Source organism: Fusarium verticillioides, chromosome 5 (assembly GCF_000149555.1).
Source record: "Fusarium verticillioides 7600 chromosome 5, whole genome shotgun sequence".
Lineage (NCBI taxonomy): Eukaryota > Fungi > Ascomycota > Sordariomycetes > Hypocreales > Nectriaceae > Fusarium > Fusarium verticillioides.
In genome coordinates this window covers 602,029-628,898 of record NC_031679.1, presented here as the reverse complement: position 1 = coordinate 628,898, position 26,870 = coordinate 602,029, and the positions used below count along the sequence as shown (strand labels likewise).

Below are 26,870 nucleotides of genomic sequence, written 5' to 3'. Positions count from 1 at the left end.
TACTCGCGGCTATGAGGAATGGCACGGATCCTGAAGCTGCTGAGGTTATGTCCTGGATAAGAATAGGTGAATCCGTTGAGTCTATTGTTTCGTACATTGAGTCGAGGTCTAGGGCTGTAGTTGTGACTCAGAGGTATGTTTGTGCTCTTATAAGTCGTTCGTGAGATGTTATATGTGACATGGTATATGAGATGTCATTCCTACGTCTCATATGAGACAGCCTCAGCCACGTATCTCAAGTGAGATGCAGCCCTTCTTACGTTATTCTCATGTGATCCTCATTTCCATTACTCATATGAGAGAAAACATTCTCTTGTATAGACAAAATGTTTTTTCATCCGATTCGAATGAGTTCCTGGTCAGTGAGATGAGTTTGATACTGACTGACCACCAGACTCGTCGGTGTAAACCACCAAGCCAAAAGCAAATTCATCGAAACACTCTTCGACAGAGCAGAATGGCTCGACGGTACAACCTTTGAAGCCGAAGACATCAACATCGACCTAGGCTCCCGCACAAAGAGCTACTTCTCCTCCTACCACTTCGGCAACCTCCCCTTCTCCAGCGGTATAAAAGCAAACCACTATCCCGCCGCCGCCCAGCAGAGCCAATTACAGAACTACTACGCCACGCACAACTGGGCCATGATGACAGCCAACGACGGACATGGCGTTGATTCTGTGACAAAGGCTTGGGCGGACACGCTCAAGAAGGCGAGACAGCTGGTTACAGAGGGTGCGAAGCCTGATGACCTGACGGGGACGTTTCCGTGTGTGGCGGCACTGTTTGATAAGGATGAGTATGAGAATGCGCCGATGATAAGTAAATGGGCTGTTCAGTTCATTTATAGTGCGAGGAGGCAGGATTACGCTTTTACGTCTATGGCGGCGGTGTGGGTTGTTTGGGTTGTGATGAGATGGCAGATAAATCCGACTCCACAGACATATGCTGTAAGTACACATGCTCACCTCAATTCTGGCAACACGGGATATGGTGTGCTGTACATATTAAGCACATGAAGTTGGGCAATGGGGGTCGACTAATACTCTCCAGGACCTCCCTGACTGGATCCGGCCAACAGAACTCCAAGTCTTCGTCCCCCACATCGACATGCTGGACTGTATATCATGGCCGTACTTCCGAGACTACGTAATCCAACATCCTGAAATGCAACACGGCGAATTACAATGGCTCGCGGCGTGTACCTCCGGAGTACAAGTAAAATGGGACGGTACAATAGAGGATGCGCTCTGTATTGACGGTCCGACGGGACGGAAACGGTTCACAGCGGAAGCTGAGGTGAGATACCAAGGGATTGCTTGCTTTGTTTAAGAGCTGATATCTTGCAGGCAACGATTAGGGATCTGCAGAAATGGTCACTTGCTGCATCGTATCGCGCTTTCATGCCTGGCATCGATGGTCAGATACCTATCAGAACGGCAGAGGACGCTGGCGTTCAACAGGTGTAAGAGATTTTGAAGCGTTATCATGTGTAGCGATTTTACCTAAAGCAACACCAGCGATTCACACTCTTCATTTCATGTCAGTTGACTTGATGTTGGACATTGTTCGGTACACGGGGAATTCTTTATAGATCCTAAGGTGTAAGTGCAATCGGCCATACATGAACTGTAATAGAAGGGTTGGCCATACCTTCAAGAGCATCTCCTGGTTCACGAACGATGAATTGCTTGGATTTTGAATCACATCGGTGACTCGGCTCCCCCCACCTCGTCTCATTCCGACCATCACAGCGTAATCTGAAGCTTCGGTTCTTAGTAATGCCTTCATCAAGCGAGCTCTTCACATCCGATGGTGGAATCAATCAGCTCTCGAAACACGTCAACTCCTGTGGTCCAGATGAGGCAGCCCAGGACAGCTTCCAACTGGGCCAGGCTGCAGTGTCCGCCTTGACGAATGGGAAACGGGGATATGCTTGGTCTCGACTTCTCACTGCTGTTGCTCCAATTCGTCGATTACCTGAAGCTGTGCGGGATTCATTGATCTTGGGAGGTTGGTAGAGTCCCTGAGTTGTGAGACTGGTTGACCCTGGGTTGAGCTTACACCTAGGACTGCCATAGTCACTCGCTCTTCAACAGTACAGTGGACTTTAAACTTTCTAATACGAATTAGTATTGTTGCTATGCTGTCTATGTCTTTGTGCAATGGGTACTGTGTGTTCACTCAAGATGTCCTTGGGTCCAAGACTCTGCCGCTCCGCCCTCCATCTCCTCTCATGAGGACGTCCATTAGAGACAAATACACCACTCAGAGAATTTATTTACTTCTATCCACTGACATGATTTCACTGCGAAGGAAGTGCTCTATCGGTCATGGATGAGTGCGCTGAAGTAAGAACAGATCGACGAATACATCGCAGCCAGGGGTTACAAACTGCCTGCTATGGTATATACACAGAGCCAGGCATAGCTCAATTTTATCAAAGTCTCCTTATTATTGATATGGTATTATGACACTTCGTTGTGGGCACGAGGTGGCCAGTCTGTGAAATCCGTCAAGTGTCTACAAGTGGCGCTTCGGAAAGAGCTTCAACCTCACTGGTACACGGGCCGGACTCAACGACCCGAGATCGCTGAATATGTCTGCTACCATCCTCGGCCGTCAGAAGATATGTGCCGGTACGATGTACTTTAGTTAGAGCTACCATCCAGTTCTCCTTTTCAGCAGTATATCTAGCAGTCCGTAGCACTAAAATGGGCGGCTTTGGACACTGTACTGATCGAACATCCTGGCGAGCATCCCAGCCGGCGACCTAAGTTCGTGAATCTAGGCACAAGATAAAGGCTTTTTACCGATAGATCTTCTTGAGATGGTCTTATGTGCAATCATGATGTACTCAACTCCGGCAATTGCTAGCTATCGTTCAATGGGACATCTCTAATAGACCTGTTCGAGAAGTTCATGTATCGAGGCAGTCCAACTGAGGTGTTGGGATGATCAAATCTGCATGTCCAGCACTGGCAGAGAAGGTGGCTATATACTGCATCTTCGAACATTCCACAGACGGTGAGAATCGTTATTTATTCGAGCGGAGAATTTGCCAAGACATCCCCGGGAATTATCCCGTCGTACCCAAGAGCAAGGTAAGAGTAGCGCGGGTCTCAGCTTTCAAGCTAACACGATGAGGTCCTTCCAAAGCTAGGTAAGTCGTTCTGACTCAATGGCCAGCTAGAATTCGTTCAAGAGACCAGGCTTCGGGTATAGCTTCAAGCACTGTATGTTGTAGAGTTTGAGGCCGGGCGGTATTGGGAAGAGACAGGTAGATGATGTTCCGTACTGGATCGGATCGAGGGGTTGAGGGCTGGCTAGGAGTAGCATGGCGCTACGTCAGTCTTTGAAGAGTTCGAGCACTTAAAGACGCCGATGACAAGAGCTATGGTAGTCTGACGTCCTCGACCACGTTCGTATATTCTCTCCGTTACCGCTTCGCGAAGCTGCTCTGCGTTTCTCGGCACTATCAGACTAATGCCTCTTTGGATCATTCCCTTATGAGCTTTTCTCTACATGCGCGCCCTTGGGAGGTCAGCATCGCTCTATTGTTCGTCCGCATCATGGTGAGGGTGTATCATCGGAACATTCCCGATATTGAGGGTGAGTTCGTCTCTCATGATCAGAAAACTTCCGCATCGATGTGGTCTCGGAGTTCCTTCTTATCGCCGTCGAGACGGAAGCTGTCGTCGTCACTCGTTCTCAGCCAGTGGTCACCATCATCGGTTGCTCTTTATCGCATCTCTTGCATCACTTGTCAGCAAGTTTGGCATGTGCAGGAGTTAAATCATTCTCCTTTCAACGGAAGCTTGACATTGTGAGTCATCGGCGAGTGTTCATCTTCCCGAATCCCATCCCCACGCATCTAAGCGGCCATCAACAGCAACCCCTCACCGTCAGAATTTAGCAAACAAACAAACTTCATTCAATTGACCTCAAATCGGATGCTTCCAATCGTTGCTGTTTGAAGTGCTAACAGGCAGCAACGCTAACATTCAATTGACTTTCACTAACTCTAACTGCAAACATCCGGTGGTGCCGGCTAGTGAGCTGACTGCATAAAGCTTGAGACCCAACAACCCGGACACACAACCTTATATCCATCCTAGCTACGAAGGTTTAAGGCTGAGGTGACAACGGGTCTGGAACGTTGGGTCGGCGAGCCGAGGACGCCGTGGCTGGGAGGCTCCGAGGTCTGACGACACAGGGTCTTCAGCTATAAGCCACAAATCATCGTAGCTATTCATTATGTGGTCTGCTCAAGTATCTTACTGCCTGATCATGTGCTGCTCCGTCTGGCCTTGAGTTCAACAGGATGCTGGCTCTCATCGGTATTCACAGCAGACCCGATTCCGAGATAAATCCCATTAAAGGCTCCCCTATAGTAATAGAACTGATCATACGTCCCCGGAAGTTCGGAGCATATGGTATTCTCACCATCGCTAATGCACTGCCCAGCTTGAGCCTCACATGCAATCTTCCGATCCTCCGTCTGCTCACACGTAAGAGCGCCAAAGGCAGGGGTTTCAAGGGACTCGGTGCTGCAAAGCTTGACACCATTTGCTGAAGTGCCATCTCCGTATGCAACGCAGAGGTAGAATCCACCGATTGTTTGGAGATAACTCGTCGTGGAGTCGATGGAGATGATCAATGGACCGCTGGCGATGAAGCGTGGTGTTGGCCATACTACTGGGGAACCATCGCGGTCTGCGCCTGAGAGCTCTTCGCTGACGGTGCCTTCGACTTTGGCGGCGAGAACGAATGTTTCTAGAGGTCCGGAGATGTCGCTTGTTGTGGTTTCGGCGACTGTGAGTGTTGAGGCAGCAGTCTCGGTGCTGGTCTCTACAGTCGTTGCGACTTCGGTAGTGGTAACATCTTCCACTGTCGACGTCGCGATGCCGGTGGATAACTCGACAGTAGCTGTCGTCGCAGTCTCAATCCCAGCTGTGCCTGTTGACAATTAGGCTCTCGATTCCATCAAACATCGCAGAAAGCACTTACTTGACTGGCGAGGTTTACATACGCTGGCGACCACAGAATCTACCGTAAGCAGCGACCATAGAAGCGCGAAACGCATATTGACGATGGAATAACGAGCGACGACTGCCAAAGCAGATGAAGGAGAGAAACTACCCCATGGTCAATTTTGAAGAATTCTTTTTACTATGGAATAGGAGATTGAACTATTGGATTCTAGATGTCGATAGACCTCAGGGTGCAAGAAAAGATTGGGCACTGGATCAGGATGTCGAAATAAACTAGTTTAAAGTACCGATAGTATAGGCTAGGCTTACCCAAATATTTTATCACCCAGACAAGAGGTCCTGGCCTTTTTGCCTCCCCTTGACAGGGGAAATTGCAGCTGAGGCTGAATGGCGAACTAGCCAAGCGCTAGTTTGTGACTATTGACGGAGATTATTGCGATCGACTCGGTTATCAGTGAGGATATTTATGCTTCATGTTTGACGATCGATCTGTTCAATGCGAAGTGTTCGATGATTCTCAGGCAAAGGCTAGATTTCTGCCTGCTCAGGTGTTGTTTGGTGTATAGACGAGAGTCAATCATTCGGAAGCATCCTTGGGAGCAGCCAACTTACAAGCCATTCAAAGCCAATTGAACAAACATACATGCACCATATAGACTCCTTTTACTTCAGCAGTTAACTCACTTCTCAATTGTTCATGATAGATCAGTATTCAAGAGTCTGATGCAACATGCCATCTGCCATCTGCCAATGCAGTTGTGGAGATTCCCTTCATTCACACTGGCCAAACCTTCTCTCCAACAACAGACCACAAACTAACATCACTCCCCCCAAACATACATTCAGCTTCAACGCGAAGTAACAATAGCTCTCCATCGCTAAGAACCTTCTTTCGCCAAGTCCAAGCTTAACTTCACGATCTGAAACAATAAGATCCAAGGTGGCACCCGGGGAAGCACGCCACAGCCAAGATCAAACGCCACAAGAATATTAATAAAAGACCAACTACGGATACTCGGAGATGTCCATGCAGGTATGCTGTTTGTTATGTCGAAAAGGCACGTGTTTGTTTCGAGGCGCAGCCTTGTTCATGATTATGGTTGAGTTTGTACTGTACGCCACGTAATTGTGAATTCGCTGTCTTGGCGGTGAAAGTGAAATATCCCTTGCATTGGGATTTGTAACGTTGAGAAACACTGCCTCAACTGCTTCTGCACAGTCTTGACCGCTTCAACGAATACACTCAACGTCTGAGTTATCCGTGATTACCGGCGGTACTTTCAATCACTAGAGAGGTCAGTCACTGAAAAGGGTTCCTCCGCCAGTGGAACCCAGGGTCCTCCCGTGCTATTCGTACCTATTTTATGGGGCGGGGCAGCCGGATGTTTCCTCCCTTCAGCCTTAAACCAGTCTTGGCTCAGAATGCAACTGTAAAGTGACCGTGAGTCCGTGACAGAGTCGATGATGTCCGGCTACAGCGGCTTGCACGGGTACAGTAGCAGTCCGCTACTTATCCGTCAACCGCAGCGAGTATGCTTCTGCTATCTTCCATCCCGTCGTCATGTTTCTATCATGCCATGCCACAGGTCTTAGACAAAAGCTTATCGAAACCCGCCCTGTCTTGTCGTTATCACAAGCCTGTCCTTGTGACCCCCCTAATCTTGATTCGTGGTCTTGGGCATCAGATCAGGCTTGCAAGCCTCAACCCATCCATAGTCTCCGCCGATCACACACTAACTTGGCATTCAGTCACAGGCCCAGTATGGAGAGTACGTACTCAAACTGCCGAAAGGATTTTCTCTGTCTCCCGTCTCCCGTGTCTTTTCGTATGCAAAGTCGATCACTTGTGATGTCTACCTCATTCCGCCAGGCAATGTTCCGATGATGACACCCACCCTCATACTGACAATCGGAGCAAAACTCACTGACTACACGGAATTAAGCATGGTTTATTCCCACATGTGACTCACTGGCGCCTTTTCTTGGCTCTACATATCATCAAGAAGCTGTCTGTCTCAGACCCTCCAGAGTGGCGCTCTCCCGCTGACTGCACAAAGCTTCCCACCCTCCTGTTTGCTTGTGCTGCGGTACTCACCGTGGGACAGGTTCGTTAGTATAACTTAATCGGGTTCGCCCTGATTTTTGGTGTTTTCGTTTTTGTTTTGTTTGAGCTACGCTTTGATATAAATAAGCAGGGTTCTGCCTGTCATATTGGGCCAGAAAGTGAAAGACCCCACTACAGCAGAGACAACCTAACTCACGAGCCTGAAATCAAGAAAAGGGCGAGAGAAAGAAAAAAGAAAGGAGAGAATTTTGAGGCTGTTCATATAAGACCTCGATCCCTTCTTCTCACCACATCAACTATACCAACTTACTTCGTTACAATCACCAACATTATCACCACCCAAAATGTATCGCGAGAATCATCCTGGTTCTCTCTCCCTCCCCGCCATGTGGAGTCCCCCCAGCGACGAGGCAATCCCTCTACCAAAACAATCCCACCACGATGACCATCGATCCCGCCAAGCAAGCACATGCTCTGAACGCAGCTGCGAAGGCATGAGCCTTGACGAGACGAGGGAGTTATGGAGATGTATGCTTGAGCTGCAACTTCGATATGGATGCTATAACTCCACGAGGATCGATATGGCTGTTGATGCTGGAGAATGCGGCATTGACTTGATGCGTAAGTTCCTTGTTCTCGTCTCAGTGTTGAATTGATGCTAATTCTTTGCAGCGAATCGCTTTATTATCGATACACTCAATGAATCTGTTATCGATCTTCCTGATGAGGGTCGTGAGCTACTGAACCGTCATCTATGCCCATCGTCGCCGACGAAGCAAAAGTGGAAGTTCTGGAAGAAGGACTGAGCTTTGTATACTTGTGTTGCGATTTATGGCGTTGATGGATAGAAGAACTGAGATGCATGAGTAGGAGTTGGATGCGTGTTAAAAACTTGATCGATACCCAGATATCAGAATGGCCCTGATTTATTTATTTACATATTTTTAATTGAACGGCATCATTATCATCTCTCGTCTCTCGTCTCGCGTCTCTCGTGTCTCATCTCTCATACCTGATATCCAACAAAGCAAAAGCAAGAACACTCACACATCACAGCTTCTCCTCAAACTCCTTATCCCCAATAAACCCAGCCTGTATCTTCATGCTCTCCAAAACCCTCCCCTTGACATCCTCACTCTCAATATCCATCCCCATGAATCCACCATGCGTAGCCCCAAACTCATACCCCTTCAGGACCCCCCACATCCTCGCCATCTCCCCGACCCCGAGAGGAATGAAGTTCGGAATGCTCCACAGGAACGAGAAAGAGTTCAGCCCAGCCGGTCGGGTCCGCGATGCCCCCGTGGCGTCTACGCTCCAGTTCCCGACGCCCGACGCCGTCGTCATGAGCGTGTCAGCTATGAACAGCCGCGAGTTGTAGTGCAGCACCATCGAGCCCGGGAAGTGTCCGCCTAGCTTGATGGCCTTTGCGCTGGAGATTATGGGCGTTTCGAGGGCTGTGAGGAAGATTTGGTGCGTGGAGGAGAGGGTTGTCCAGATTTTGTCTTCGGCGGCGAGATAGACTGGACAATTGAATGCGCGGGCCCATTGGACATGGGTGCTGTAGAAATGCGGATGGCTTATAACAATCGCCTTCAACCCTCCCTCGCTCTTGATCCTCTCAACAGTCTCATCGTCCAGCAACGTGATGCAATCCCAGAGAATATTGCCCTCTGGCGTTTTGATAAGAATAGCACGCTGCCCAATCGCCAATTTCGGCTGCGACGAGATAAACGTGATGTTCTCATCAGAAGGGCACTTTGTCCATTCGTTTTTATGCTTCTTCTTCAATTCTCCCAGCGTAGAAAACGACTGTCCAGACGCTGGCACGAATTGGCGCGGGTCATCGCAGATGTGACATGTCTTTAGGGCGCTGCGGTCAGACGTTGGGAATTGAGTCCCGCAGGTGTCACAGACGAGCCATGAGTCGGCGGTGCTGGGGTCGTACGGCTCTGGGGTGAAGCTCATGATGGGTTTAGCTTGCGACTTGGGGACGATCTTGTACAGAAATAGGGAATTGGGGGAGGACATTGTTGGTTTCTTGTGTCACTATCACCCTTTTTATCCCCCACCTTTGAGCGACCTCGGCCGAGTTGTCGCTGCAGATGAAATTTGATCTGTAAGCTATCATCTGTAGTCAATTGACGTCACCCTGTCAAGTTGTCCCACTTTCCCCACGTTTGACACGATTGTCTGGAGTATTGAGATCCTCAGTAGACTCACGAGATTACAAAGCAAAACCTTTTGTTCACGAAATGCTTCAACTAGCGAGGTCTAGACTTGCAATTCAATTGATTCCAAAACATTGATTCCACATCCTACTTCGTGTTCCTGGTATCAAAGAGTATCCTGATTCCATCACCAAACTCCAGACACCTACCAAATCAAGACAAGACTACTCCCAAAGGGCGCATCTACCACGCCTCCCACATCTGGTTTCCCATGGAGATCAACCTGTTGAACAACTGATCCCGCATGGAGACCGCCGTGAGATGATGTTCCTGTCCGTCCTTCGTCCTAATCATCAACCCATCCACAATCTCGCTCCCCAGAGCCCAGCCAACAATGATCTTGCTCTTCCACCCGAGACCGCCCATCTTCTTCAGCTCATCGATGTCGCCAATAGTCACAGTCCAAGCGGGCTTTACATCTCCGAGTTCGGTCGTCCAACTGACAGCGGGCGTCGTAGCTGTAGCTGTAATGTACGCATGGCCCTTCTTTCCCTTGTATCGCGCTGGGAAGCGAATAGGTCCCGTGAGGGGATACGGCTCTTGACCTTTGACTACACCAAGACGGTTCTTTGCGTGATGGGCACCTGCTTTGGCTTTCGCTTTGTCGGCGGCTAGGGCTGTTGTGACACCGCCCTTTGCAGTACCGCGGATAAAGTTCATGATGCGATGGGACTTCTTATGCTTTGTCTTTTCTTCCTCGTCTTCGTGTTCATCTTCATGGATAATGTTGGGATCAGGCTGCACAGCCTCTGCGATTTCGCTCTGCGATACTCCTTCTGGTGGTGTTAGTATGAGTTGAATTTTGAACAATGAATGATACACACCTAGATGTTCCAAACCCTCTCCAGCAGTCTCGTGGGGAACAGTAGGGGGAGGCGCATCAGAAGACGGCGGCGGTGGTAGGGGAGCCTTGTTCTTTTCACCGATGCGAAGAAGGGTGATTGCCAACTGCGCATTCGTAGGAACGCCTCGAAGAATAGTGTTTCGCAACTCGACGTACTTCTCCCAGCGGGGATACGTCCGGTTGATGAAGTTGATAGCGGGTGTGATGATGGGATCACCGAAGAATCCAAAACCAGCAGCAAATCCCATTCCCTTCATGGCCATGTATGGAGTCGTGAACCAAGCTCCGAGGAGCATGGGTACAAGAACACCAATGAGTATAAACTTGGGCCGATGACGATGGAAGGGTACAGCGGGACTCAAAGCATTGCCGAATCGTTCCCAGGTATCAACAAAGTCAGCAATCAGATGCATCGTCGGACGCGCCTTATCCCAAACAGCGTTGGACACCGGCTTCTTGGCCCTGTTATGTTCAGCATGGGGATTCTCTCCCACAGACTTCTGTCTAGCCTCGGTAGCTTCCTCAGTGAGTTTCGTCGGATCAGGCGCAGCGCTATCATCGTCGGGATCCGTCTGGGGATGTTTACCCGCGGCCGTGCTAACAACAATCTACAAATCACTCAGTATCCTGCACCCCAAGTAACCAAAAAGCAAATCTTACACCAGAACATACCGTAGACAAGCTCGTCACAAAGCTATGAGCCTCCTGCTCGACTGCTTCACCCTTGTGCTTCTCCGGCGCACCAGTGACTGAATCATCAGACGCCAGAACACCAGCTGCTGGTTTCTTGACACCTCCTGTCTTGGAGTCGATTATCGAGGGTGGTGCGCCAGGAAAGCAGATGTCGCGGGCCTCGTGGGACCAGATGAGTACCATGAGAAAGACAATGATCGTGGGGCCGAGAATATCGAGAAGCCATGCGAGTGTGTACACAGCGAGGAACGCAGAAGTTCGCTGATACTCCCTCCACGAACGAAGACGCACAATATGCTTCCAAAACGAAAACAGCTGCGCAAACACAGAAACGTAGAGCCGCTCAATCTGCGCCCTAAGCTTCTCGGGCGAAAACTCTTCTTCGTCCGCAATGTTCATATCCAGCATTCCCAGCGGTGGCTCCTCGATACTCCTGACATAAAAGACCTGCTTATCGAAGCGGCGTATCAAAGCCCAGACATCTTCGTTCTTCAAGCCTCCCACCAGCGGGGGCACGACGCGGGGAGGTTCGTTCCATCCTAGATTCTTGACCTCGACGTCGCCGTGCTCAAGCTGCGCTGCGCCCTTTTCTTCAAAGTTTTGGGATTCCTCGGCGAGGGCGTGGCTGACGGTTGGGGCTTCTTCTTGGTGCTCTTCTACTATTTCTGGTTCGCTTCCTGTGTTGCTTGCTGTGAAGCTACGGTTTGGATCGTCTGTTGTAGCCATAATGTCGTCTACTGTCGTTCAACTGTAGTTGCCAACGTAGGTATAATTAATGGGGGACTAGAGTTGTTATGCCCTTCATATCTCTTGAGCTGGAATTCGATGCCCCGCCTCCTACGTCAAAATGCCAGGGAATCAGTATCATGACATCTGCCCTCCTTCCGTGACGTCATAAGATCTTAGATTAACGAGCAACAGCTGCAACCAACAATCCATTATTTCCAATCACAGCAGACTATTCCCCAGAAAAGCAAGCACAGTGTATGTATCACCTAAAGCGTAAAAGTCAGTGGATATTGATACGATATTGATAGCTGTCGTAAGCTCTATTCAGCTTGTGCTAAATGCAACCTCCACGTCACGGTTCCGCAAGTGACACAAACGGGCCTTGGTTAGCGTCCTGATCTGACCTTGTTGGTGAGATGCTCGTACCCTGTTTTGACGTGCAGCATTTGCTTGGATGATGAGGCTCGGTCATGGATTTTGTCGATCCCGGGTGTAACCTCCGGCGTGGGGCCGATTGCCGATGTCGCGGAGGACATCGTCCGGAGGTTGTCAGCTCCAGAGATGGTGATTTGTTGGGAGTTGGAGATAGACGACAGCTGAAGAGTGAATACTACCCTGGATCAAGCCTCGTCGTCACTGTTTATGTCGGTCGAGACTCTTTTGGACGACAGTTGATGAGTGCGTAGGTGATTCCTGGTTCGAAGACATCGCGAGCAGATTCACTGCCTCACCTATTGCATTTTCCGTTTGACGCCTTTTCGAACGGCATCAATTGGAACACCTTGCTTCTTGTGTCGCTTATCGCCGCGACTGGCCATGTCTGTTATCTCAAGTGAGTATTGCGCGTTTGTCTCGAGCGATATCCACGATGGAGGTTCTTGATACATCACTACCAGTCAACTCCACGATGTGCCATCTCTACCATCAACTCAGGATTGAAAACTCGGTGATCTTCCAATATGAAGTTCTTGTCCGTGGTCCCTTCAGATCCTCTTCTAGTGAAGCGATGGATTCAGTTTGTCAACTCGACTACCCGGTAGCTCCAAGAACTGACAATACATTTTACCCTGAACAGTCCCTTGAAGCGAGTAGTTTACTCAGACATTTGTTTTATAGGTATAGAGTGTTTTTCAAGTTCATCACATTCATTTTGCTGTTGCTCGTGGAATGAATATCACCCAAGCTCAAGTTCTTCAAGACGTGATCGTCATGCCAGCAGCATCAGCACAGCAGACTTCAAGAACAACATTCACAACCAGTTTTCTAGGACTTTATATCATTTATCGATGTTATTCACAACACCTGAGACCAATACAGTATCTACAGCACGAAAACATGACTGGGAAACGTACAGCATGGTACTCTAAAGGACAAGCAGCTAATCTTGCCTACCCTAAACCTTACACATCGTCGCGGACATGCAACACTCAAACTCAGCCACGTGAATCACATCAGTTCGACAGGATCAGACAGACACTCGACGCACACATCCTTGCCTTTATGGGAATTGAATTCATGGGACTTACATCTTTACCTCTAATATTCTCCAAGATTGAATGGCTTGAAAGCTTTCAAGCTCTCCTTCAAATGGACATATAATCTACGACAACGTCAACAAAACCTACAAGTGAGTCTGCCTACAGATGAAGCCAGTACATACACCCGAATGCATCCATCAAATGACATTGAACCCTCTCTTCCGAATAACGCCGACAAACACCTGTGTCCTGCAACGCGCCATCTCCCGGTCCAGCTTCTCAATACGGGTACATCAACCAGCATCACAACACCTCTGCATGCCCTCAATGATCAACAACACATTAATTGAGGCATATAGACACGTCGACTTACCTCCCCCGACATGACATCCCATCCCATTCCCTCTCGCCACAATAAGGCCTCGTTCTACTGTACCCCAAGCGGTAATTAATTCCGCATACTCATCCCGCGAAACTGATTGGATGGACCAAGTGTGATATCTCCTACAGCAGCGAGGCCAGAACAACTCTACCCCAGAAACCGGTGAGGCCTAGCTACACAGCGGCCCCGAGGCCAACGCAGCATTGGAAATACCATTGAACTTGGCAGCCTCGTGGGGAAAATGCATTATCGTGGCTAAATGAGAGGGAGACAGTTTCCTCCCCCACACGCGCGCGCGATACAACTCATTGATTGTGACAGCCTCGACCACGGGATCAGGATCTGGACGAATGAGCAGCCGCCACACGGCGCGTTAAATTGAATGGTGAACAGGGCGGGGGAGAAAGATACTTTCTTTTTGAGTGAACCAGCAAGGTACAGTACAATAAAGCAAGGGAAAGAAAAGGCAAAAAAGCAACAATGCAGCAGCGGTGAAGTCAGCTGCCATGTAATGGCAGGGATTTATCAGCGCTTCTCGTTTCGACAACGCAGCGACAACGATGCCTTGAGCGAAGAGCCCGAATCTTTCAACGATTCCGCGTGTCAGCCTTGCATTGCCGATGAATTTGGCTTGTCACTATTGTAGACGCCTACAAGTTCACTTCCACCGTATAGACATTTTGGCTGATGTACCCTATAGCGTGCAGATCGCCAATGGTATGAGCCCTCTCAAGCTCTGACCAAAACGCATGTTTGCCTCGCTCAACACTTTCCTCCTTGCGACCACCGGCGTAGACGCCTTAGTGAAGATTGCCTTTATGTTCATCTGAATTGGCAAATAAAATAAAGCAGAGCAAGAGCAAATGAAGAGAAATTGTAGAGCTGGTGATGGTATCAGTCAGTCATGCAGGCTTCAGATTTGTTGACCGTAGCCAGTCTTCTGTAGGCTCCTTAACCTATACTCAACGACAGCTCAACACGAGCAGCAAGAACTCAGCCCTGGAAACGAAAATGGACTTGGTACCCTTGAGTTCCGTCCCAGAGTACTCTGGTATCCATGCCAGTTCAACCAGCAGGATCCGCGACACCACGTGCCTTACCGAGGCGAAGTTGTTTCACTCAAATGACAGAAACAGGTCACCAAGTAACTAGTTCGGACGATTTGATGGGCGGGATGAAGTGGTATCCCGCTGGCGTGAGGAACGACTGACTGCGTTGTACAAGTCAGTCCTGCGTTATCACAGGCACTGCAAAGGTCAGACGATTCGCAGTCAGCACAAGCCAAACTGCAACTGCAACTACATTGTGTTCAGGGCAGGCAAAAAAAGTGCCTTCAGTAAGTGCCCAATGGCGTTGCGCAGGATCCTGAGAGCAAGTCAATGACAACCTCGTGCATCCAGACCTGAAATGCCGAATATCCCGAGCATCAAATATCCGTGCTTATGAGCAGAATTCTTGCTAAGCAGAAGCAGAGACCGACATGTGCATCGCGTCGGCGCCGCAGAAGGATTAGTCGTGCCTCAATGCCATGTCCCAGTCCTAAAGTCAGCCGCACGAGAAGCACGCACACACACGGCCACACAACGAACCCTTGTCGTGATCGTCAGGAACGAGACACACCAAAAGCCTCCGGACCCTATGCCCGATGGCCGCGTCCCTCTTTAGGTATAGCCAGGGCAAATTCGAGTGAAGGCTGTGAAGCAGAAAAAAGTCAAACAGCCACCGTTGAAAGCCTTTTCCATCAGAGTTGAGACATTATTCCTCTCCCTGCGGCCGCTGAAATCAACTGGTTTGCTTCTGAGTGGTCCGTTGCAACCCATTCAGTGAACCATAACAGCTGGAGTTAATATGCAATAAGCAATTCAAAAGCTTACATCCTGCAGTCGAGTCTGCTTCCATCCAACTTCCAACCGCCGCGTGTGGATGCAAGGGAACCCCTTCTATCGGCCTGCATATCGACCGATTTCCCTTCCCGCTGACGTTCCCCCACGATACATAGCAGATTACCGTCACGTTATCAGTTCTCTTCTGAGCGATGCACTTTCTCACGGAGACACTCGGAGCCGTTTCTCAGAGAGCAGCCAAGAGGGACAAAAAGGACGCGGCGTGGGGCCGGCGGAAGACTCTGCTCTTTTCATGATGACGGAAAAAGAAAGGCAAGACTGAAAATTCTGATCCTGTAAGCCTGGTGGAGATGGCATGTGGGAATCTTCTGGCCAAGCACCCAAGGCACACAAATTGTCGTCAGCGTTGTTCTCCTCTGTTCCTGAAAGGGCCACAACTTGTGGCCTTGGTTGGTCCAATTGTGGTTCAGCTTGACGCCAATCTATTCCATATTCTGTCTGAGGCCGAGTTGGCGATGATGTTTTGGCGTTACTGCAGATGGATGCTTCACGACTCGGCCGACTTCAAGCACATGGCTTCTAAGCATACACTGCGCTTGATGCAACGGTCAAGCCTTTCGGGGAAAACAATCCAAGTGATTCCGCTCGGATCGTGACGTGCATCTTACGAGCCGAAATAGCCTCAACGACGTTACCTCAAAGTTGTAAGCGATAGAGTCGCGATTGGCTGCAGTAGACGAAGCCTTCAACAATTCATGAGGCTCATGCATATTTCCCAGCATTTTGGAGCGTCTCGCAGGCTCTGACTGGCAGACTTTGTGCTGTAAACTCACAGATGTGCCTTTTGTGGGTGACATCGCGATTAACGACGTTGACGGACGATGTAACCCACACTGAAAGAATTTGAGGCCATTGCCCAATCGAGTTTTCTTGGGAAGAGCACTAGTATCGCCACCAGGAACAGATGTGAGCGATCTTGGTGGCTTGAGACCTGGCTACATCGAGAGATCGCTGCATACTCACATGCTTCAACAAATCTCAATTGTTAATGATATCGGAGAACATGTTGAGTGTCACACAGTGTGCAGTTGCTCGGCTCTGTTCTCGTACGATTTCATTCAGCATTTTCATGAATTGGCAATCACATATGCACTCGCATTATGCTGTTGTGAAAGTAGCATTGAGTTAGATGGAATGCAAGCCATTGCAGCCGCAGCCGTTGGAGTGCCGTGAGACACAACGGTATAGGCGGCCCGTGTGTCATTCCCGATGCTGATTCTTACACCATGGCTGAACTCTGTTCTCAACAAAGAGGCCACACAGTCATAACGTCCACGTTAAGGTCAAGGTAATTCGTGGGCTTACACATTGACATTGGAGCCCGTGCTTCAATTGTTATCTTGATTAGAATCTCGTCATAACCGCGGTGTTTTGACGGTTAGTAAAGAGGGTGCAGGTGTAGTGTGGCGCCCACAAGTTCAATTGGAGGGTCCGACACCAGTATGTAGGCGTCCTGGCGTCGCAAACTCTGCTGCCATTTCATCCTGGCCACGAGTTTTGCACCAATTTGTAAAAAGCCCCGCGAAGTGTTCAATTTGGCAAAGAGACTAAATTCCAAGAGATGATGTTGATCATGATGACAATGACGGCATCTGGTGGATTCATGCTGAAGCTCTTTGCACTCAGGCACCCGCACCCGCACCCGCACCCGCAGCCTTGGTTAAGCTTCTTTCCTTGTTGGTGAGGGATCGTCGCAATCATCAAGATGCTGGTTCTGCCTTGCGACCAAGGCATCAACATTCTGCGGATCATAGCAAAGGTCCTGCTGCAAGGGGCCTAAACGGGAGTGGTCAACCAATCAACAAGCCCTAGCTAACGAAGACTTTTATCAGCCATGAGAGCAGAAGCAAGCAACTTCGGCGCAATTAATTATGCCTCGAATGGGACTCTCAAGCCCTAGCAGTTGAAAGATGGTGGAGGGGTCGGAATCTCTCTCTGCTGAATTGAGTTCGTGCGAACATGGATCGAGAACTTTGAAGATTCCGAGTTGCATCCGGAGTGTGATAGAGTTGTTGACTTCAACTCGGGGACATTGACCGTCAAGATAGAGCTCGCCATTGGCTGAAAGAGTGCCTCAATGGCGTGCCTCAAGAGATCCTCAGAATGAACTTGTTCCTTCATCAAGGCCCTCAGCCACATGATCGGCTTTGGAATAGCGACGAGATATGGAACTCCGGCACCGGACGAGCAACTAGCTCTTCAAAGAAGGTTCTGTCAAGCCGAGCTTCCTGCATCCTCTCAACATAGACCCTCTAGACCCTTCCGTCTTCCTGCGTATCTGACAGCTCAACGAATTTCCAAGTGTAAACTCAAGCAGGCACTTCTAAGCGATGTCTTCTGGAGTTCAATAAGACTCAATAGTAGCGCCACTGGGACGGGGACTGGGGCATCACAGCAATTCGCGCATTATAGCTCCCATGCCCATACCACGAAGCTAGAGTCTCGGTGTTGGATTGTAACTTTGTTCACCATGGCGCAATCGTTATCAATGTCAAAATGCAAGCGAGCAAAACCGGCAGGTCTGAACCCATCAACAATGGAAATCATTGTGTGACTGTTGTAAAGCCTTGAATTGGAGCCTCTCAGCACCCATGTCCATCCAGATTAAAAGGTCCCAACGACAAGGAACACAAGCGCAAGGGCGGAATCCTTGAGAGCTTCCGCGGATAAAACGGTCAGCCTCCAAGAGACTTCCTTCCAATGTCGGCCCAGGCACCGTGGTGAGGCTAATGCAACAGGGCTTCAACCCGGGGCTCAGGGTCATCGTGGCTGCTGGAGGATCTGGCAACACACGCCGACAACTGGCAGTACGTATCACTAGTCGCATCTTGCGTGCTGGCCGGTAAAGTAAAAGAGGATGCAATCGGTGTATTCATCCGAGAACGGTGATGCTTTCAGGACGTGTAAATTCATGCTGATGGGGCATGTAGTTGCTTGAACACGAGGAGGTTTGTAATTCTCCGACGCTCTCCACGAATTGCTTGCCTATTCCCCAGGCGATCAACACTTGGGGATCGCGATGTTGACCGATGAAAGACGACTGGTTAGGGACCTGGTAGATCGACACAGTCACAAACAAAATGACTGGAGACAAGTAAAATGAGCAGTTGAGGGTTAAGCTTTTCATCAAACAACTGTTCCCGGAGCGTTGGACGCCGGTGCAGGTTGGCGTGGCTTTGGCAGCCTCTCGGTGTCAAGCTTTGCAGCCACGCAGACCCGCCGGCGAGGCTAGAGAGGACTTCCATGTTCTTCCATGGGATCCCGGCGCACCATCGGCGTCGCTTCCCTTCCGCTGGGAAGCTTGGACTGCGGACGCTATGCCGCGATGGGTAGGTGTGCCCCGTTGGCCACGAGTCTGTCGCGCGACAGGATGCAAAGGCCCCTTCGAAGATATGACATGACATGACAAAGCAGAGAAATGAAAAGACATGGAAGGCCTTGTTTGTCAATGGCAAGGTTGAATAATCGCGGGTTCGACTGTACCTCCGTATTGTGTCAATGTATCTCGATGCATTCACTCGATGTGTCACTCCATCTTGAATGCTGTCAAGGATCTTGAAGGAAGACGAGGACCAACCACTAGGCGAGAACGCGGTCTTTTGGAGGGGCGCGGAACGACTCAATGGCCTCGAACAAGGCGACTATGAATGACTCTCTGGCATCCATTGAAAAGAAGCAAATCAATTGAATCGGAAACATCCATCCTCGCTCTGACGAAAGCGGCCCGCCGGTGGAACTTGACCGGTAGTTGACTTGTAGGCGGTCAACTCAGCCAAACGGTCAGTTGAGGCCCAAGTCATGAGCTGGAAAACACAGCGAGCGAGCACGGGCACGGGGAAACGGAAGACCCAGTTGTTTCGCGGAAACAAGACCAACACTCGGTATCTATCTCAAAGGGAAATGATCGACAAGAATGGCTTCTACCATTGAAGCTGTGAACAACGACGTAATATTGCATGGCCAGAGAGACAGAGCTCAACAAGTTTATTCAACCGGTGCCATGGAAAAATAGACAGAAGGCGTTGCTTTTTTCGCGCATACTGTAGAGTCGAGTTGTGCCGTCAGCGGCTTCGGTCAACGGTTTGGCACAATTCGGTTGCTGGTTCTGGTTTGAGTTTATTGGTGGCGGGATCAAAGACCGAAAATTGGAAGCTCGGTAGAGAAATGCTCGGGCTGGGTTTCCGCTTGCAATGGCCATCATGGATAGAAGCCGCGGGGTTCCCACAACAGACAGCGCAAGTCGCCGTCTAGCGAGAGCCTAGAGTCAGAGATAACGGTGAAGTCCAAAGCCAACTGGAATTACCATACCGCAAGTCCGGTCTTCCCAACTCTGATCCCATGAGAATCCGGGGCAAGGATGGAATGGAATGGCCATGGCAGAATCGAGGCCGACCCAGAGAGGCGGTGCCAGCCCAGATACGATGCTTCAGTGGAAGGCTACGTACCCCCTGCTGACTCCTCCAAACCTTTCCCATCTGAGCTGTTAAACCCATGTCACCGGCTTCTTGATTTCCATCGCCTATTGAGAGCCCTGGCTGACAGGTAGCCAGACTTTGGAAGAGCTGGGTCCAAGCCTATGCGGTACGAAAGCTTCAATGAGGAGATTCTGGAGAGAATGAGAACAATATGGAGTTCAAAGTTTGAGCTTTCGAATTATGGATTGCTAGCAAAAAAGAAAAAAGAAACGTGATCGCCAAAGATAATGAGGTCAATGATTTGGAATGCGGGTAAAGCAAACAAACCTAAAAAATCTTGAGGAGTGATGATCTTTACATCCAATGGCAGGAGAGGGAAGCTAGAGCTATCGCTTCCATGTGAAAGCAAAGCTGGGAGCTCTGCTTGACTTCCAGGGAATGCATTCCTGTTCTTGCCAATTCGGGAGTTACACAAAACGGGTTTCCAACGTTTGAGCCACAGAAGCATAAAAACTGATTGTGATTGTGCGTTGCATAAATAACAATAAAAAGGTTATGTTTGTGTATAAAGTGCTTATGAACAAACACAAACTCTGAATTGACTTTTGCACCGTCATCAATTAGCAATTGTTCGAAGGGAAGACCCCTGTAACCAGCTCAAAGTCTCTCGGTCATGGATGGATGGATACTGGCTGTTTAGCTGGCTGGCTCTGCTCTGGTTTGTTGTCGCTTTCAGGGTCCATGCGGTTCCCCCCAATCGAATATCGTTCGTACGGTCCTGCTATTGCAGTTTGCGTTTGCGTTTGACTCAAGCTTAGGTCAAGCTTAGGCTCTTTGTGCCCCGTGCATGCTCTGCAGCTATCCATATTGTTTCGTCTGTCTAAGTTATAACGTCAGTATCAATGTGATTGTTTCGGGTTGCCGTTTGTGTCGATCATGTAAACAACACAAACAGACAGCCTCATTATTCCCCCTGCGCATCGTGACTCTCTCGCTCTGAATAAACCCCAGCCACTGTAAGCCCTTACTGTTTCATTCAACCTCCTTGCTCAGGCTTTTGACCCAACCTCGCCCCCCACTGGAAGTCCACCGCGGAAACAAGGCCCCACTTCCCTGAAGCCCTCTGTAAGAAAAATCATGCTGTAGAATAAGCGTCCACTGTAAGCTGCTGTACGGTCTCACAGCAGGACAAGCAGGTTTCTGAACAGCTGCCAGTCCTCTGAACCAGTGAATTCCCTGTATTCATCTCCTCATCACCTTAATTTTCCCACGTCACAGACCGAACCCTTGTCAAGGGTTGCAGCAGAAGAAACAATTAACCACCAGCCGCGAGAAGAGAAGAGGAAGCACAGCAGCGTTTCGTCAGGGCTGCTGTTCCCCCGCTTCCGTGCCCCAGAGCCTGAACGTCAGCCAACCTTTTCATCCCTGCAGTCAGTCGGACAAGAGGTATACGACTGCACTGCATGTTGAGAACGCAACGTCGGGTAGAGTTAATCCATCACCGCCTGTCATTACAGACTCCATTATGCAGCTGGAGAGGGATTGTTGAAGGAGAGGGCACGACGGAATGAGTCTGTACCGAAGATGAGAGCCACCTCACCGGTCATCAAGTCCACCGCACGGTATCAACTCACCCTCCACCACCTGTAGACACATTACATGACATGACATTACATTACATACGCATATTTTATACATAAGAGTACGACACCGTGATAACACCTTATCACATTAGAGATACATACAGCCGCGGTTCTGAGTAGACGGACGGATGACCAACACTTGATATGTAGTCGCGCCCAATCCTCGGTTCAATAACACGTGGACGACCGAGCGCTTGTTCTCAGTTACATCCACTGACTTCACCCGCAAGGCCCTGTCATTGCTCTGTGCTGTGCTGTGCTCTGCTGCGCTGTGCTGTGCTCTACCCGCGAAGTGGTCCCAGCCCTGCCCAGCCGCCGCCCAGACAGATGATCAAGAGTCGCTCGCAAACACAGAGAGACAGACAGACGTCCGAGAACTCATCAGCAGTCAATCACCCCATGCATAAACCTCCTCCCACCTTTTTTGATAGATACTAAATAAACAACTCGTCATGCCCGGATAATTTCTTCTTTTTCCCTCGTCGACTCCTTGTTTGATGCAAACACATAACATTTGCCGACTCGTCTGTCGTCATTGAATACAATCTGATACAGCCAAACATCGATATCACTTGTTACGAGTCACACACCCGCCCTCACGAGGACAGCCAACCAGGACGTCTGAAACGACGAGCTAAAGCCAAAAAAGCAACCGGCAACCAGAGTTGGTTTGTTTTTTTCAACCACCCCAAACATCAACAAGAAAACAAGAGTCAGAGGGTCAACCACCAGAGAGAGTCAGTCCCCGCCCCAGAGCTAGAGAGGAGGTAGTCCAGTCTCTGCCGGACACAGCCCACTTGGAGCAGGAAAAAAAATCCACCGTCGGGAACCGTCTCCTCGTTGACTCCTACCCAACGGTACCCCACCATTTTTTGGACGCAAGAGAAGAGAAAAAAGTTGTGAGAGGAGAACTAGAGGGAGACAGAGAGAGACAGTGGAGGCCAAGAGAGTCTGTTCAGGCTTGGGCTTGATCAAGACCCGCCTTGCTTTGGCTTTCTACACCCTTGTCTTGTTCGTTCACCTGCCCGCCCACTTTCACCCATCCACATCCATACCCTCCCTCCTTCACCCCGGTCTCAGTTCTCAGTGGGAACCTAAGGAAAAAAAAAAGACAAGAGAGAAACACCCCCGGTCCCCGGATCCGCCGCCACTTGGCCCGACAGAACAGACTCCCACTACCTTAGCTCCCAAAAAGACTACACCAGGCTAACCCAACTTGGCTGCTGTGTCACTGCCTCTATCAACATCCACCTCCCGAGGCATCCCTCCAACTTTCTTGTTTTCCTTCTTGTTCTTCTGTTTTTCTTTCCCCTCCCAACACCAAAACAAAAAACAACAACAACATCGATAGACAGGAAACGCAGTCGTTCGTCTTTAACGACAACTTCGCAATCATTACGGCCTCGACCGTCCAGGCCGACATCATGTCGCCAAGGCTCAAGCCGCTGCTTCTCCCGCAGTTGTTAGAGGAGCGCCGTAAGTGGGAGGTACAACAAGTTAGCCCCGAGACCGACCTCTCCTACATCTACTACACAACAAACTCGTCCTCCTCCGACATCACCTCTCCAATCACCCCGACTTTCTCCCCTGGAAAGGGTCACTTTCGAATGTCGAGCTCGACTTCTTCTCTCGATCTGCCACCGCAATTGAACGACACTCCTGTATCGCCCACTCAATCGGTCCACACAAAACCCCCAATGCGGTCATTGCCCGACGTTCAAGAAGAGCCTCTAGAACCCGAACACAGCACCACAGACAACACAGAGAGCACCAACCGTTATAGTCTTGCCCCTTCGGACCAGTTTAGTCTCTACGACTGTTTGTGTATGTCTTGTCCGCCTGGCCAGGCTGTCGTATCTTCCGGGAATTCGTGCTTGGCCTGCCGTCTTCGTCTTGATGATTGTCGAGTTACTAACCCATACCTTTCCCGTGTAGGCGACAACCTGTGTGAGCCCCGAAATAGTTCCGAAGATGTCATGTTCCATGGAGACATCGTCCGCGACTATGATATCGACTACGACATGGGTTTCTTGAGTGACGGTGACACCCCCGTGGACGAGCGATCCCGCAAGAAGCGATCCGGCAGCGAGTCACCCTTTGCTGGGCTAACCTCACGAATTGGTGCCCGTTTCCCTAGTCTCACGCGCTGGAACCCGAACACCCGCAGGGGCAACCCAATGCTCTCACCTAGTACCGAACTCAGCTTGGAGAGCGTTGTGCTATCTGGAGGTCCTTCTAGTCGATCGTCGTCCATGTCTGCACCCAGCCGGCCTGGACAGGAGCGCGTGTTGGAAAATACTGGACTTCCCACTCCGGCAGTATCCTATTATGGCAGCACCGAGAGCATCAACCTTCCTGCGCCCATCGACATTGAGAAGGCGCAGGCCCTTGTTGAGCAAGCCGACCTTGAGCGAGAACGAGGACTGGCTACCACACCTTTACTACCTCCTCTGATGACCAGCCCATTGAGCGGCCCACCGCCTGAGTCACCTCTACAGTCGCCAACCATTGCACCACCATCTGCGACTACCGAAGTACCATCACCGGTCCCTTCTGCAACACAGTTCCCTAGACCTTCTCTGAGCACAAAGCCTTCAGTGTCGTCCTTCCGATTTGGTTCCAACAGTCCTGAGGTTCCAATCCCTCTCCCTTCGATCCTGCAGGAGCACGATGAGTGGTCAGATCGCCTTGGTCACGCCAACTTCACCATCACACCGCAGCCTTATCAACCCGAGACTGTGAACATGGAGGCCCTTCAGCAGTTGCGCAACGACTGGGACGCAGCACGATGTAACTACACCAAGCACTTGGTGCGCACTGGCGAGAACTACGGCGAAACCAGCAAGATCTACGCTCTTACTGAGGCCAAATGGGCCGACATTGAGAGGCGGTGGAGGTCAATCCATGACGGACTCATGTCGGAGATTGTGCAAGCTACCAGTTCTGCTCCTGGTTCGACAAGCGCCTCACGAAGCCGCAGCCGTGGCCGCGGACGATCACGAGCCAATAGCGGCGGTTCTATCCTTGGTCGACCACCTCCTATGGACGATCTCTTTGCTGATATGCAATGGAAGCGCCTTGAGGATGGACTGCCCAGCGCGATTCCCCGACTGGTGGATGCGGATGGCAAGTTCCCCTCCCGGGGCGACGAAGACATTGTAGGACCCATGCAACGAGACGAGGTGATGCTACGGACGCACAGCGAAGAGCGCAAGGGAGCACGATTCTGGAAGAACCTCGCAGGCAAAGTCGGCCTGCGAAAATAATGGTCCCCTCCAGCAAACACGAACTGGACTACGGGATCAACGACCAATTTAATGACTGCCACGACGATGACGACTAGAGTAAACTAGAAGTCGTTGGATGATAAAGCCAGCTATCATGGGGTTGCTGGCGTTTCTACTTCTTTCATGTCCTATTTTGCACTATTTATTACAGAGATACCCCGACTCATGTCATTCCTTTTTTCATTTTTTGGGACATCGATCCCGATATAGCCACGACGGCACAACATACGGCCTTGGCCTTCTCCGTGGGGGAGGAGGCTTGCACATTATTGTTTATTGTTTAGAAGTGTACATAATGGGAAGTGCGGGGCGTTGAACAGAGGGAAATCTGGATATTCGAAAAGCAAAGCGAATCGAGAAGAACGAAAAAGTTTAGACGGGACCTGGATTTGGACCTGGGGTACAAAAACAAAGAACAGTGAGCAGAGCAGAACAGGACAGGGCGATGTACCGCAGCTCTAGCTTGCAGGAGTTGGATTTGCCTTTTTTTTACTTTTTCCATTTTTGCCTTCCCCGCCATGAAACTGGAGTGCACGACATTGGCAACCTGACACAAGGATGCAATGCACAAACACAAGACAGCACAGCGCACACTACAACCATTTATCCCCGGACATTGCAGACGCAAGCAAGCAAGTAATGGGTTGATTTGATGGATTTGAAATCAAGGGAGAACATGTCACAAGAGGGGATGAGTGTGTACAATCGTGTGTATGTATGTATCATGGAGGCATTGCATTACTTATTTGGCGTATCTGGTTTGGAAACTGGCGGAGGGTGAGGGGACGATATTAATGGCTGTCAAAACTTGGACAGCTCTCCGGCCTTGGTATGAAAACCTTGGTGACGAGGAGATGAGAGTGAAGCAAAGCAAAAAAGAATAATAAAAAAGAATTAAAATAACCATCCGCCCATCTTGCGTACGTGAGTGTGTGTCTCAGCTGTGACTGACAGGCCATGTCGTGGAATATGCCTTGGAGCTGTGGTCCGAACACGGGTCGTCCAAGCGAAGAGGCACAAACAAATCCATCAATCGAATCGTCTCTTTTCAGTCGGGTAAGCACTCTACTCTACTCTAGACTGCTTCTAGAGACGTCGTGATACCATAGCGCGGCACGACGCGACCCTCCACAAGCTGTTCCCCCCCTCTCATCCAGCAAAACACGAGTTTAGCCAAAAAAGAAACACGATTCTTTCACGTTCCTTATTGGATGGTTCAGTTTGGAGTGGTGACGACACTAGATGCAGCTTTTTTTATTCTAAACAATTTATTTGGCAAAAAGAGTGTTTGAACGCCAGAGTTGTACGGAGGGTGTTACGCAGGAAGGGGGGGGCTTTTGTTTCGTTTCATGGCGTCGGGGAAGGGAAGGATGAGCCGTGGTTTTGACAGCAGATCTGGCGTTTCACTGTGATGCGGGTTTCCGTGAGGGGTTTTTCATTCATGTTTGGTTTGTAAGTATGTGTCTTGGTGGTGAGGTTGTGTGAGATTGAAGACGGGTATGTGCATCGGGGATGTGTGCTTTATTTAGACTGCGGACGCGTGGAGGGAGGATCCTTGTTAGGGAGGGAGAGGGTTTGACAACCTTTTTGGAGTTTGGGGGGATTGGGAAGATGAGGTTTGGATTTGGTGATGTATGCTTGGTGGTGATGCTTGGTGATGGCCATATTTGGAGTTTGGCGATGTTGGAGGTTGGTGGTGATGTGAATGATGTGATGATCAGAGATTGTAGAGATGCTTCCTAGATGCAAACTGGGCTGGAAAAAGTATAAATAGGGCTCTTGAGAACGATAAAGACTTGAACTTTCTCAACTGTCTTACTCAACTCTATAGTAGAACGCCTACATGCTACTCACACCCATTCCCTTTTATATATTATACTATACGTTTCTGTCCAGTCTCTACTCTTACAGAAGTCCCAGCCATCGTCTTTGGAAAGGTGATCACTCTCACATGGTCCTTTCCCATGTTACCTTGAAGCCAACCTACTGACTGAAGGATATAGATGTCCTCTGATGACAACAATGTCGCAGACTTTTAATCTGGGGCCTTCCTGGCACGTTCCTTTCGATCATTTGCGATAAGCATAAGCCTCGGCGGCCTCTAAATATCGAGGACCGCCCAGCCATCCCCCTGCCGCGCGCCGATCTCGAGGGCATAATCGGAGAAATCAAGGCTAGGGGTGACTTCACCCACGAGGCAATACC

At 49.8% G+C, this 26,870-nt stretch overlaps 15 protein-coding genes across 21 annotated transcripts; 8 read left to right on the top strand and 7 right to left on the bottom strand.

Moving 5' to 3' along the window:
* Positions 1-11: 11 nt before the first annotated feature.
* On the top strand, positions 12-1,469 carry FVEG_03209 (hypothetical protein; the record flags this gene model as incomplete). 2 transcript variants are annotated; one of them, XM_018890814.1, is made up of 4 exons in its annotated part: positions 12-133; positions 395-950; positions 1,054-1,299; positions 1,350-1,469. In XM_018890814.1, the coding sequence occupies 4 exons, from the start codon at positions 12-14 to the stop codon at positions 1,467-1,469; spliced, it is 1,044 nt and encodes a 347-aa protein (XP_018747199.1). The 2 variants fall into 2 exon arrangements, with proteins under 2 accessions (XP_018747199.1, XP_018747200.1); XM_018890815.1 differs by lacking the exons at positions 1,054-1,299; positions 1,350-1,469 and having other exon boundaries at positions 395-1,019.
* A 312-nt stretch (positions 1,470-1,781) lies between these two features.
* FVEG_15211 (hypothetical protein) lies at positions 1,782-2,021 on the top strand (the record flags this gene model as incomplete). The annotated part of the gene is made up of 1 exon (XM_018904334.1): positions 1,782-2,021. The coding sequence occupies one exon, from the start codon at positions 1,782-1,784 to the stop codon at positions 2,019-2,021; it is 240 nt and encodes a 79-aa protein (XP_018747201.1).
* A 116-nt stretch (positions 2,022-2,137) lies between these two features.
* Positions 2,138-5,597, bottom strand: FVEG_03210 (hypothetical protein). Of its 3 annotated transcripts, none has more exons than XM_018890817.1 (3): positions 5,304-5,597; positions 5,011-5,244; positions 2,138-4,959 (listed from the first exon to the last, which is right to left on the bottom strand). In XM_018890817.1, exons 2-3 carry the CDS (start codon positions 5,084-5,086, stop codon positions 4,289-4,291), a joined length of 747 nt encoding a protein of 248 aa, XP_018747203.1. In that variant the 5' UTR covers positions 5,087-5,244; positions 5,304-5,597; the 3' UTR covers positions 2,138-4,288. The 3 variants fall into 3 exon arrangements, with proteins under 3 accessions (XP_018747203.1, XP_018747204.1, XP_018747202.1); XM_018890818.1 differs by having other exon boundaries at positions 5,011-5,138; XM_018890816.1 differs by having other exon boundaries at positions 5,011-5,597.
* FVEG_15212 (hypothetical protein) lies at positions 2,997-3,921 on the top strand. The gene has a single exon (XM_018904335.1). The coding sequence runs from the start codon at positions 3,510-3,512 to the stop codon at positions 3,828-3,830; it is 321 nt and encodes a 106-aa protein (XP_018747205.1). The 5' UTR covers positions 2,997-3,509; the 3' UTR covers positions 3,831-3,921.
* Positions 5,598-5,620: 23 nt separating the features above from the next.
* FVEG_03211 (hypothetical protein) lies at positions 5,621-6,563 on the bottom strand. Its single transcript, XM_018890819.1, has 2 exons — positions 6,352-6,563; positions 5,621-6,281 (listed from the first exon to the last, which is right to left on the bottom strand). The coding sequence occupies exon 2, from the start codon at positions 5,868-5,870 to the stop codon at positions 5,766-5,768; it is 105 nt and encodes a 34-aa protein (XP_018747206.1). The 5' UTR covers positions 5,871-6,281; positions 6,352-6,563; the 3' UTR covers positions 5,621-5,765.
* Positions 6,476-10,041, top strand: FVEG_03212 (hypothetical protein). Of its 2 annotated transcripts, XM_018890821.1 has the most exons (3): positions 6,476-7,002; positions 7,052-7,680; positions 7,732-10,041. In XM_018890821.1, the coding sequence occupies exons 2-3, from the start codon at positions 7,404-7,406 to the stop codon at positions 7,863-7,865; spliced, it is 411 nt and encodes a 136-aa protein (XP_018747208.1). In that variant the 5' UTR covers positions 6,476-7,002; positions 7,052-7,403; the 3' UTR covers positions 7,866-10,041. The 2 variants fall into 2 exon arrangements, with proteins under 2 accessions (XP_018747208.1, XP_018747207.1); XM_018890820.1 differs by having other exon boundaries at positions 6,476-7,680.
* FVEG_03213 (hypothetical protein) lies at positions 7,635-9,155 on the bottom strand. The gene has a single exon (XM_018890822.1). The coding sequence runs from the start codon at positions 9,088-9,090 to the stop codon at positions 8,110-8,112; it is 981 nt and encodes a 326-aa protein (XP_018747209.1). The 5' UTR covers positions 9,091-9,155; the 3' UTR covers positions 7,635-8,109.
* On the bottom strand, positions 9,303-11,875 carry FVEG_03214 (hypothetical protein). Of its 2 annotated transcripts, none has more exons than XM_018890823.1 (3): positions 10,795-11,875; positions 10,115-10,742; positions 9,303-10,063 (listed from the first exon to the last, which is right to left on the bottom strand). In XM_018890823.1, exons 1-3 carry the CDS (start codon positions 11,551-11,553, stop codon positions 9,474-9,476), a joined length of 1,977 nt encoding a protein of 658 aa, XP_018747210.1. In that variant the 5' UTR covers positions 11,554-11,875; the 3' UTR covers positions 9,303-9,473. The 2 variants fall into 2 exon arrangements, with proteins under 2 accessions (XP_018747210.1, XP_018747211.1); XM_018890824.1 differs by having other exon boundaries at positions 10,807-11,875.
* A 67-nt stretch (positions 11,876-11,942) lies between these two features.
* FVEG_15213 (hypothetical protein) lies at positions 11,943-12,092 on the bottom strand (the record flags this gene model as incomplete). Its single annotated transcript, XM_018904336.1, has 1 exon — positions 11,943-12,092. One exon carries the CDS (start codon positions 12,090-12,092, stop codon positions 11,943-11,945), a length of 150 nt encoding a protein of 49 aa, XP_018747212.1.
* A 2,212-nt stretch (positions 12,093-14,304) lies between these two features.
* On the top strand, positions 14,305-14,568 carry FVEG_03215 (hypothetical protein; the record flags this gene model as incomplete). The annotated part of the gene is made up of 1 exon (XM_018890825.1): positions 14,305-14,568. One exon carries the CDS (start codon positions 14,305-14,307, stop codon positions 14,566-14,568), a length of 264 nt encoding a protein of 87 aa, XP_018747213.1.
* A 290-nt stretch (positions 14,569-14,858) lies between these two features.
* Positions 14,859-15,167, top strand: FVEG_15214 (hypothetical protein; the record flags this gene model as incomplete). The annotated part of the gene is made up of 1 exon (XM_018904337.1): positions 14,859-15,167. One exon carries the CDS (start codon positions 14,859-14,861, stop codon positions 15,165-15,167), a length of 309 nt encoding a protein of 102 aa, XP_018747214.1.
* Positions 15,168-15,610: 443 nt separating this feature from the next.
* On the top strand, positions 15,611-15,916 carry FVEG_15215 (hypothetical protein; the record flags this gene model as incomplete). Its single annotated transcript, XM_018904338.1, has 1 exon — positions 15,611-15,916. The coding sequence occupies one exon, from the start codon at positions 15,611-15,613 to the stop codon at positions 15,914-15,916; it is 306 nt and encodes a 101-aa protein (XP_018747215.1).
* A 1,300-nt stretch (positions 15,917-17,216) lies between these two features.
* FVEG_03216 (hypothetical protein) lies at positions 17,217-17,459 on the bottom strand (the record flags this gene model as incomplete). The annotated part of the gene is made up of 1 exon (XM_018890826.1): positions 17,217-17,459. One exon carries the CDS (start codon positions 17,457-17,459, stop codon positions 17,217-17,219), a length of 243 nt encoding a protein of 80 aa, XP_018747216.1.
* Positions 17,460-18,364: 905 nt separating this feature from the next.
* FVEG_15216 (hypothetical protein) lies at positions 18,365-18,724 on the bottom strand (the record flags this gene model as incomplete). Its single annotated transcript, XM_018904339.1, has 1 exon — positions 18,365-18,724. The coding sequence occupies one exon, from the start codon at positions 18,722-18,724 to the stop codon at positions 18,365-18,367; it is 360 nt and encodes a 119-aa protein (XP_018747217.1).
* Positions 18,725-20,970: 2,246 nt separating this feature from the next.
* FVEG_03217 (hypothetical protein) lies at positions 20,971-25,574 on the top strand. 2 transcript variants are annotated; one of them, XM_018890828.1, is made up of 2 exons: positions 20,971-23,202; positions 23,314-25,574. In XM_018890828.1, exons 1-2 carry the CDS (start codon positions 22,803-22,805, stop codon positions 24,642-24,644), a joined length of 1,731 nt encoding a protein of 576 aa, XP_018747219.1. In that variant the 5' UTR covers positions 20,971-22,802; the 3' UTR covers positions 24,645-25,574. The 2 variants fall into 2 exon arrangements, with proteins under 2 accessions (XP_018747219.1, XP_018747218.1); XM_018890827.1 differs by having other exon boundaries at positions 20,971-25,559.
* Positions 25,575-26,870: the final 1,296 nt, after the last annotated feature.